General features: G+C 25.8%; 1 protein-coding gene across 1 annotated transcript; it reads right to left on the bottom strand.

The window, feature by feature from the left end:
* Positions 1 to 11866, bottom strand: LOC130968977 (linoleate 13S-lipoxygenase 2-1, chloroplastic-like). Its single transcript, XM_057894515.1, has 9 exons — positions 11294 to 11866; positions 7441 to 7709; positions 6965 to 7202; positions 6564 to 6893; positions 5550 to 5635; positions 5118 to 5228; positions 4709 to 5010; positions 3344 to 3610; positions 1 to 926 (listed from the first exon to the last, which is right to left on the bottom strand). The coding sequence occupies exons 1-9, from the start codon at positions 11727 to 11729 to the stop codon at positions 167 to 169; spliced, it is 2799 nt and encodes a 932-aa protein (XP_057750498.1). The 5' UTR covers positions 11730 to 11866; the 3' UTR covers positions 1 to 166.
* Positions 11867 to 12326: the final 460 nt, after the last annotated feature.

The following is a 12326-nucleotide window of genomic DNA, read 5'->3' as shown; positions in this document are numbered from 1 at the left end:
TGAATTAAAAAGTTATTATAACAACTTAGATAAGTATTTTACTTGGACGTAGAGTTTTATTATTTTACATATTGAAGCTCAAGCACACTAATAACATTATAAGAATCTAGTTATTACTAATTAATTAAGAGTATTTTAGATGGTATAATTAACAAAATTAGAAAATTCAAATGGAAATACTGCAAGGAACCCCCTTTCCAGTGACTCCTGGCTTTGAAAAAGGCTTCAAAAGTTCATAAGGAACAATACCAGCACCATTTCTGTTCTTCAACTTTGTATTCTCATTCCTCTCATCAATGAGTACTTCAAGTTTCTTCAATCTGGCTTTAAACCTTTCAAATGCATCTCTTATAACAGGGTCTTCACCCCAAGAAGGTTCCATCTTCTCGCCGATGTACTCCTCGTCGGGCGAATGAGTGGAGAGAATATCCAAGACGGCCATGACTCTTGTTGCTTGAAGCTGAGAAGGAAAACACTTGAGAAGTGCTCTTTCAGGCTTCTTAAGGAACTCCTTCCACTCTTCTTCTGAAGGGTCTTCCGAGGGCATTTTGGTCCTTGCAATTGTTGGCCTATTTGGGAAGTAACCACCATATGTGTATTGACCAAAGTTTACAGCTGCATGGTGACCAGAAGTTACCCAAATTATTGTGCTTAGAATTCCAATTAAGTCCTTGGGAGTGTTGAGAATTGGCCACCATGGTTCATCCTTTTTGTCACCATGTCCAACTGTTCTTATCTCTTTCCACCATGCTTGAAGCTCCTCTTCATGCTCCACAACACTTGAATTAGGGTAATAATGGTTCACATAATCCGTCACCCATAGCTTGATAATGTCCCATAAAAGGAGTCCATCATTGGCAAAAGGGTAATCTTTGATTGTTAGTCTTAGCCCATGTGGTTCAAATGGATCTTTTATGGCAATTCCCCTATCATCATCCATACCAAAAATATATTAGCTTTTATTTTTTTTATAATAAATATTTTCTTATATATATAATAAGGATGAAATTATCTATATTGTTATTTAACCATAGAATGATACTATTTATTAAGTTTAATTTTGGGCAAAACACTAACATAAGCTTAGGGGAAGAAATTTTTACGTAAATCCACCAAACCAAAATTTATTTCATGAATCAACCAATGCATGTTTATATGTAGTTCGAATCAATTAGATTCGAACTCAATCTACACATAATTCGAATCATATTGATTCGAATTATACACAAAACTCACACACACTAATTCGAATCAACTTGATTCGAATTACACACATACAATAATTCGAATCAAGTTGATTCGAATTACACCCTGATTTATTAAAAAAATTAATAATTTATTAAAAAATTTATTAAAAAATAATAATTTAAAATTAAAAAAATATATATTTTATTTCATGTATTAAAAAAAATCTAACAAAATATTTAATTACGAGACTTTTTTTAAATATTAATGAGCTATCAATTCAAATTTCATACAATACTCTTTTGTCCATTTTTAATAGCTCATGAATATTTTTTAATAATTTTTTTTAAATTATATCGTGAGATATTACATGATTCGAATTACGCATGGAAAGTTCAATCACTCTGATTCGAATTATATGGTGAGCAATTCGAATTCTATACAATACTCTTCTGTCCATTCTTGATAGCTCATGAATACTTTTTAATAAATTTATTTTAATTATACCACAAAAAATATTTTATTCTATGCAAAATAATTTAAAAATGGCTTAAAAGATGTCAGGAGTACTATAAAAATTTGCAATGACTTAGGACATTAATAATTTAGAAATTAAAGAAAATATATTTTTATCATGTATTTACCTAAATCACTAGAATATTACAAACTTTTATAGTACTCGTAACATTTTTAAGCCATTTTTTTAAATTATTTTGTATAGAATAAAATATATTTTTTAATTATTTTGGATGGAATAAAATATTTTCTTTAATTTTTAAATTATTATTGACTATCTAGAGTATTTTATTTAAAATTTATGTACATGCATGTATTTACCTAAATCATTAGAACATTACAAATTTTTATAGTATTCCTAATATTTTTTAAGTCATTTTTTAAATTATTTTGCATTATTTTTTTGTGGTTTATATAATTAAAATAAATTTATTAAAAAATATTCATGAGCTATCAAGAATGGACAGAAGAGTATTGTATAGAATTCGAATTGCTCACCGTATAATTCGAATCAGAGTGATTGAACTTCCCATGCGTAATTCGAATCATGTAATATCTCACCATATAATTTAAAAAAATTTATTAAAAAATATTCATGAGCTATTAAAAATGGACAAAAGAGTATTTTATGAAATTTGAATTGATAGCTCATTAATATTTAAAAAAAGTCTCGTAATTAAATATTTTGTTAGATTTTTTTTAATGCATGAAATAAAATATATATTTTTTTAATTTTAAATTATTATTTTTTAATAAATTATTAATTTTTTTAATAAATCATGGTGTAATTCGAATCAACTTGATTCGAATTATTGTATGTGTGTAATTCGAATCAAGTTGATTCGAATTAGTGTGTGTGTGAGTTTTGTGTATAATTCGAATTAATATGATTCGAATTATGTGTAGATTGAGTTCGAATCTAATTGATTCGAACTACATATAAACATGCATTGGTTGATTCATGAAATAAATTTTGGTTTGGCGGATTTACGTAAAAATTTCTTCCCCTTGGCTTATTTTAGTATTTTGCCCTTTAATTTTGATAAAATGGTAATAGTATCAAGAGTTTTATATTTTTAATCAATCATTTCCTTTCTTTAAATGATTATTCAAATAATAAATATAAAAAATAATTATTTCAGTAATTTATTCATATATATTATATAGTGTCTCTTTGTAAAATTTCTTATATAAGCAAAATTTTTATAAAAAGAGAAACCGTCGCAAAATTCTTATAAAATCGCCGCAATTTTTGGTATAAAATATTTTTAGGTGGGTTAAAGAAAATTTTATAATTATTTTTATATAAAAATATATTTTTTATAATAAATTATAGAATTTGATTTTAATATGTTATATAAAAGTATTATTTTTATTTAAAATATAATTTTACAAACAAATTATATTTTCAATACAAATATCTATATAAAAATATATTTTTAACATTTTTGTTTAAATAAGTATCATATTTTTATACTAACATGATGATATCAAGATTAAATTCTTTTTCTAGCTACTATTTTAGTTTTTCACTCTTGTCAAATTCACATAAAATATGGAAACAAACAAGTATTCTTCATTTTTCATTATATATATAATTTATCAAGTTAAAAGGTTAATTATTATTATTATTTAATATTACCTTCTGATTAAGTCTGCAGGTAGAGATTCCATGTCAAATCGCCAATGATGATGATAGACAGCAGAGCTAATCTCCATGGCATACTTTCCCGGTGCGAATGAGCTCTCAATTGTGCCATCAGCATTAATAAGTGCTTCTCGTGCCAATGCATTAATCTCTAATGTGTAACGAAAATGAGGGTGTAGCAATTTATATATAGGATGCATTATACTAAGTTGTCTATTTGTTGCAATAACATATGGCTCTGTCACACAGTGAGTTCTTAACCTACAAAAAAGAAGATGTTTCATCAATTACTTTAGAATATTTTGAAAATTTGAATTACTAGCTAGTAATAATGTGAACTTGACTAAATTAAATATGGTATAATTATATTAAGTGTATATTAAAATTAATTACAAAGATAAAAATAAAATATATATTATAATATAAAATATATATTAAAAATAAATAAAACTATATATATATTTATATATAAATATATAATGACTAATTTTAGTGTGTAAATAATATTTTTGAATATCGTACTGTATGTTTGAATCCAAATAATTTAATTCAATTATTCAGATGAATTATCTTGTACATACCAAATTCCTTAAAATTTGATGCAATAATTAACATCCTAATTATTTCTAAATAATAATAGCACTCTATCATAATATATAAGTTCATTATCCCGTGACACTAATTCTCGTTTTTTGTTGGGTACATACAGTGTTGTTTTTCTAACAAATAGTAAGGAAATTAAATAAGTAAAATATTTAGTAAGACTGAATTATTTGTGGTGGATTATATATTATTGTGAGTTTAATTTGAGAATGAAAAATTTTTAGAGAATTAATTATAATATAAGCTAATTAAGTTAATTTTTTTATTTTTTATTTTAAAATTCAAAAAATTAAAACAGTAAAAAGTTATTTTTTTTATAACAGATTTGTTTTCAAATTAGTTCATTAGAGTTGGCTTTATTCTAGTTGTTCTGTAGCTTAACATAACTGTTTTAGAATTTAATTTTGATATACTGTCAGTATAAAATAGTTTTACATATATATCTAATTACATAAAATTACATCAATAAAAATAACTATCTTTCATATTAATCGCGTGAATGATCATTCAAAAAAACTAATATAATTATTTATACTGTCAGCATATTAAAATTAAATTCTTAATTTTAATACACTAATATATAAAAAGATTTACTTAATCGTCAACCACATTCATTTTTTTTTATGATCATTCATTTTATTAATATAAAAAATAACTATTTTTTGTGACTTGACATGTTTGATTGGATGTACATATTACTCGGACTATATATCAAAATTTAATTCATATGATTAATTAATAATAATTGGTACATACCAATGATTAATAAGTTGGTGATAGCCAGAGTCATGTGCAAGAACATGGGCCTTAGCAATTCTCCATAGCCAAACACTTGTTGAGTGCCAAGAAGGAGTGAAGACTTGCTTCCATTGCTTTTTTCCATCCATGGGAGGTCTTGTAAGTTCAATGGCAAGAGGTCTCAGTGTCCCTTCTGGAGTTAGAAAGAACAAAGTTCTTGATCCATACAGTGTTTTCCCCTTCAGTTTCCTTACTTTGCTAACATATGGTAATAATATATCATGGTAGTCCAAAATGAACAACTTCTTTTCTTCAATAGCCTGCCAAAATTTACTTCAATTAAAGCTTCATATCTATCACATATAAACCACTTTATATAATTCAATTTCTCCTTTAATTTCTATATATATATAATAATTAAACAAACCTTTTCTACGGTAAGTATTCCTCCTATCTCTTTATTGATAATTTCAGAAGTAATTGCTGATTCTTGTGGACCGTATTTACCTGGGTCAAGTTCGCTCCTCAAAGGCCATTCCTGATTATCAAGAAAGTAAATTCTCTTAATTATATTACTCCACAATAGTTAGTTAATGTGATTCCTAAAATGCACTAATAATGATGTATATATATATATGGTTAAAAAGAAAATCCTACAAAGTTACTGGTGTTTTAGGAGAAGGTGAAATCTTAGTTTAGGAAAAAGAATAATAAAAATAAATCAATAATTAATCAAAGATAAATTACAGAATAATTAATCAAGATTTATCATCACAATTTGTGTGGTGCACAACCACGCTTGTTAAAAAAATATATCCAACCAATGAGTCTAAAATAAAATAATGGTGAAAGCATATACCTTGACCAAACTTATGCTAAGTGGGTTGAGGCCAGCAACAGTCTGTCTAGCAAATTCTTCATCCCTAAACCAGAAAAATCTATCCCCTGCAAAATAAATATTAATTAAACACATTGAATAAACTTTTTAAAAATATATATATATTAGTTTTAGGTTGACAAATTTATTTATGTTTAATTCAAAGTTTATGAGTCATTGATAGTGAAAATCAGTTATATATTATAGGAGACAGAAACATTTAAAATTGTATTTGTTTATAAATATAGGACACAAAAACATAAAATAATATTTGATAGTGAGATATGAATAAAAATATTGTGTTTTAGAATACTAATTTAGTATATTGTGTGTCTTTTTTAACAAAAAAATAAAAAAATACTAAACAGAAACATAACTTTTTTTTTATTATGAAAAAGTATAGGTAGATAATGAAAATATTAAATAACGTGAACAATGGATATATCATATGTTCAATTTACTAGGTGTGCGGATGATTATTCTAATATTAAGATTTAGGTGAATAATTTGGGGGTGTAGCCTATTTTATTTGAATTGTGCTAATTTTAGAGCTCGTTGTCCATGTTGTTCAAAAAAGTCATTGGTTACTTAACATAACCATTTTATTATCACTATCAAAATTTTTTAATTATATTTTATTATTTTATTTTTTGTTATAAATTTTAGATAAAAAATAAAAATAAATTAAAATTTTTATTATTTATTCTATCTTATATTTAATTTACTTTTAAACAAATACAAAAATACTAATTTTTATGTAATTATCCTTTAATTTATATTTTGATGAAAACTCAGGTACAATTGATTTTACATGAAGTTGATAGTTGTGAATTCTTAAATAAAAATTTAGTTAAATCAATCAAATTATTTAAAGATTCTCAATTATCAACTTCAACTGATTTTCACCTTCAACTGATTTTCACCTAATATTTTGTTCTTTTTAAAAACCAAATGGAGTCTAAAACGAGGGAATTAGGCATTCCAAATTACACTCACTGTTCATTGTCTCAGGGGTCTCGAAGCGAAGAACATTTTGGCGATCACCACCGGAAATGTATTTGACAAGCCTAGGCATCATGGCTCCAAGAAATCCCTCCTCAGCTTCAGAAGGCAAATCAAGTCCAACGCTGAACAGTGAATCAATCTCATGGAAGAACGGGAACTCAAGATCCTTGTCTTTGATTATTTTCCCCAGCGACGGAACCAGTATCAGAAGCACCGCGTGCAGTGCCTTTGTTGAGAACGTTAGCTCCTTCACCTCCGAGAAGCACTCATCCCTTGGAACGTAGAATTTTTTTCCATTATTCCTATTCTCTGACCAACGATCTGTCACATCATACCTTAATTAGTTAACTAATTTCACAATTTAGGATTTAGGGTTTAGGGTTCTACCCTACCTGCTTGGGAGTGTGGACGGCCGGTTCGGCAACGGCGGGGATAAGGTCGTTCTTTGCCGCCTAAGGGAGGCCTCTGAAGATCAAGGCTTTTGTCTGGATCACCAATGTCATTGTAAATGTCGTAATCGTAAATTCTTTCAAAGCTTTTTCGTGTTCCTTCTCCATTCCCTCTCAGGTTACTCAATTCTTCTCCTCTTAATCTTCTTAAACCACTCGGGGTTTCCGATGGTAAGTAACACTACAACAATAATTAACCAACATTATATATATTTCTTTTACAATCTATTACGGTAGAAACTGAAGTACAGTTGACTTCACGTGAAGTTGATAATTGAAAAACATTAGATAAAAATTTAGTCAAATTAGTTAAATTATCTAACAACTCTCAATTATCATCGTAAAATTGACTGAACCTGAATTTTCACCATCTATTACTTGCCTCCATAAAAAATTAGCAACAAAATGTACATAGGTACCTTATTGGTGAAGAATATTCTTTTGGTGGGATTATCGAACTTAGAATGAACCCATGAAGCACAATCAAAATGAACAGGACCCTCCGGGAAGCCATGGAGGGTGATGGTTTCAAGAAACATCTCAGTGTGATGCTCATTCTCAACAAGAACTGCACCAATCTCTCCAAAATCATTTGCTACTTCAAAATCGCTTTCATACTTAACCGACTTCTCATCTCCCCCTGCTTTGTGTGCGTATGCTTTAATCGTCTCCTTCTCCATTCCACCCTCTAAATCCACAATATATGTAACTAATTAATAAGTCAATGAATATAATATTTAACACAAAATAATAACCCTATTTTTAATATAGGAACTAATTTTTAATTAGCTAGTATTTATTATTATTAACCAAGTTAAGTTAAATTGATCTAGTGGTTAGCTCACTAGTCCGCTCACTAGTGTTTACTACGACAGATTAGTTCTTAACCTGTCGAGTTAGGAGATACCGTAGAAAACAAAAAAAACTAGTATTTATTATTATTTTCTTAACCCTATTTTTTGGATAGTTTAAAATTTATTGTTAGAATTTAGATTTTAAATAAAAGTTTAAAATTTAAGTTTTAAAATTCACTGATATTATTAATTAAAAAAATTTTGACATTGTAATAAACTCTTTCGTTAATAATGTATGTGAAACTCTGACAATATATGGTTCGCCGTTAAAAAAAAATTATACTAATTAAAAATGCACTAAAGTAGCTAGATAGATTTCATTTGAAAACAGGAGTAGTGTGCAACTATGCACTCATCACAACATTAGTTAGTTTGTGAATTATTTACTCTAAGCTTTCAACTAAAAAAGTTAGTCAGGTACGTGTATATAAAAAATTAATTATTAATAAATTATTAGGTACAGAAATATATATTTAAGATTTTATAAAAAATATTTATAATATTATTATAAGTAAATTTAATTATTTATTTATTGTAAATTTTATTATTTTATTATGGTAAAATTAATTAATTTATAATTATTTATTTATTTTAAAAAATATAAATTAATAGAAAACTTTTAGTACAAAATAATTTTCAAAATCTAATAATATGTATCAAAATTAATTTTCTTTGTTATATACATTTTCAAGTCTCTCTGTTTAGTTACGTCAATCGCCATAACTGGGAATCACAATCATCAAGTGGTCCCTAACTACACAGTGGGCATAACAAATTAATTCTTGTTGGATTTTTAGATTATCCCAGGCTTAATATAGATTGTCCTTTTCAATCAATTTGTGGTATACACAAAATATCTTCTTCAATTATTACAGCTTTTCACATGTCATTTTTTATTTTCTATTAAGGCCATGCATTGAAACGGTAATCATATGCAAGCCAATTTTTTCCATTTTCAATTAAAATGCTTTGACACGTTATTAGGGTGGTCCATGATATATATACATCCATCTCTGCACATGCATAATTGAGAGAAAAATTAAATCGTATGCCTAGTTACTTAGATAAGGACAAATATAGGATAGTGAAATTACAAGAATTTATTTGTTCAAAAACTCTTCTCTGTTGTTGTGCATATAAGACAATTATTTAATTAATCGTACAAATTGATTTTTTTTGCAATGGAAATTATTTGTGGTCTTCAACAGTAAGGGGGTTGCTCAAAATTGACCAGTGATAATTTATCTGGCTAAATATTGATTATTAATATTGGGTTTTGTTGATTGCCATGTCTCATTAGAATAAGTATATGGTTATTAAAGAATGAGAAAACAAAAGAAAACAAAAAAAAAATGCCTAATATATTAGACTTAAAAATTAATCATTTTTTTAATATGAGATATTTGTTTGATAAAACCTGGCTACTTTATAAGGAAGAAGTTGAATTCACTCTAACTAATTAGTGTTTGTTTAGATTGTGGTTTATTAAATTGGAATTTGAATAAAACTAATTTTATAGAATTAATTTTAGGTAAAAATAAATTTATGTTAATATGATTTATGTTTGATAACTTTATATTAAAATTAATTTTAATAAAATAAATATTATTTAAATAATATTAATTAAAATTATTTTTAAATAAATAATTACTAAAAAGAACATAATATTATATTATAATATTATTTTTTTATACATGTTTAATTTTTTTATATATTTTATATAATATGTTTTAAGTACTCTTAATACTCTTTTTTTTAATACGCTATAATTTTTTAATATATTGTGGGAGTCACATTTTGAAAATCGTACGTCTAAAGAAGAAACAGAATTAATCTCACAAAGGCATGAGGACATACAGGAGACTTATTACAATGTGCAGAGAAAAATGTAAATACATAGTTTTTGGTTAATTAAGTTAATTTATTAATATATTTGCCTTTCATAATAGTTTTCTTTTTCATAATCGTTTTTTTCAAAAAGAACATATATACAAGATATGGTTTTAATGTACCCTTTACATGTACATGTTTTATACATTTATGTTGTCACATATAAACAAATAAGCACTCACGTTATTCTTTTTAAAAAATATATACCTAAAATTTTTTATAGAAATACTACATAATTAATAAATATTATCATTTTAAATCAATATTTGATTAATAATAATTTATATTTATATTTATAAAAATTTATATATAAAAAATATATAATTTATACTTATATTTATCAAAATTTATATACATCTAAGTATATCTGTATTTATTAAAATTTGTACATATAAATTAATAATATTTATTTATTAAAGATAATTTAATATTTATACTGGCTAAAATTACTAAAAATTAGTGACTTCTACAAATTTTTCAATTTTTTGTATGGGTTATTTTAAGTAATTAGAACTCATGTTGGTGAAATAAACTAATAAATTTTAATGCAAAACAAAAAATTTAACTCAACAAATATGGAATATGAAGTATTTTAAAAATTTTAAAAATTTTCTATAATTAAAATGAGGATTAAAGTTTTGGTCACCATTCATATAAATTTATTTTTATGTGAAAATGAAGAATTAAAATTATTAAATAGTTTGATATATTTAATTAAATTATTATTTAATAATTTTTATCTATTATTTTCATAAAGACAACTTATGTGAATAGTTACATAAAATTTTGGTATTTAGTTATATAGTTTTTATTTAATCACATATTCTTTTAGAGTAATGCTAAGAAGACAATAATATAAAATTATCTTATTTAATTTTATCTCTACAATTTTATATATGTAGCATTCGTAAATATATATTTATTATATCTAATATTATGAATTTACTTCGACAATAATTAATAAATGTGAACCAAAAAAAGTTATAACTGCCTATAACTCCCAAACTTTGACCCCAAAATATTTTTCTTCTTTTATTTATCCTAATTAAAGAGCTTTAATTACCAAATAATGCGCACATACATTAAGTGCATGTCTAGTAACTGATTATGTAAATATAATCACTCTTTCTAAAGTTGTTTCAGCACATGGGAACATTCGATTATTTGTTATTTTAATTTGCGGTAATATTAGGAAGACAAAAAATAACAGCCAAAACTTATTTTATTTAATATTTATTAATTGTTATAATAATTAATGGATATTAAATAATTAATAAATATTAAATAAGACAATTTATGACTATTTTTAACTAATTTTTTTTTTGTTATTAAACATTTCTGTTGCTTTGAACTCAATATAACTCAACCCTAAGAAACCCTACCAAAGAGATCACACAAAAATACATCAAACAACTAAATCAATAATCAACAATAAATAAAAACTATAAATATATATATATATATATATATATATATATATATATATATATATATATATATATATATATATATATATACATCCTCTTACCAGAATCATGAAGGTGGGAGCTAACAAGTTCCAACAAGATAGATTTACCAAGCAAATCAGTTAAATCATCAATTCCACGGTCCAAACTAAGACTTGAAAAAAACCCAGCCTTTGTTAACTTCACCTTAACCACCGCTTTAACATTCACAACACCATTGTCCTTATTCTCATTGGTGTCATCAATAACATGATATATGTCTTTTGTGGTAGCTGAAGAACCAGGGCTAGCTTGCGCGAGAGGAGGGGGAAGGACAAGGCGCTTAAGTCTTTCCCTCTTCTTCGCGTGAGCCGGCCATAGTAGTGGAAGAGTTGATAAAGTTCTAATTTTGTTGGCGCCAATGTCGCCGCGGCCGCCATGGAAGTATGGCCTATGAAGAGAGAAGAAGGTATGGTTGGTTTTTTGGTATGATTGATGCAAAAGATGCGGCTTTATCATCTTTCTCCGTTCAGTTTTTATGTTCTATGGCCCAAAATATTTATTGCAATATCCTCTTATATTTGCAATAACGTTGAAGAATTGAAGGTTGGGAACTCTTCTTATCATGTTATCTTTTTTCGTCCTTTTCAGCTGATAACTCAAAGGAACAAAACTTTATATATATAACATGTTTTTGAATTGTGTCCACATAACTATACTTCTGGCTGTGGATTGATGAGTATATTTTTCCGCAATTTTTAGCTTAAAATATAACATTTTTAATTATATTAAGACAAAAATTAATTTTCATAGAGAAATTAAAAATAAATATGCTTTTATACATGCACTGATATAGAATAAATAAATCTCATAAAACAGAATAAACAAAACTAAAACTAAACCAATAATCTCCTTAGAGAAATCTAAAAAATATGGCATGCATAGTTAGACAAATTTCACCTCTCTTTTCTCTTTTGCAACTAAATATTATTTAATCTAGCTCATTCTCTAAGTTGTGAATATATACCACTGATAATCATAATGATTAAGAGTGTTTGAAATTTTTCTAAATATTAATAGCTTTATGCTATATATATATACACTTGTTTTTAAGAA

This window comes from Arachis stenosperma, chromosome 3, assembly GCF_014773155.1.
Source record: "Arachis stenosperma cultivar V10309 chromosome 3, arast.V10309.gnm1.PFL2, whole genome shotgun sequence".
Classification (NCBI taxonomy): Eukaryota; Viridiplantae; Streptophyta; class Magnoliopsida; order Fabales; family Fabaceae; genus Arachis; species Arachis stenosperma.
Note: the sequence above shows the minus strand (reverse complement) of the source record. Positions and strands in the feature narration are given on the sequence as shown.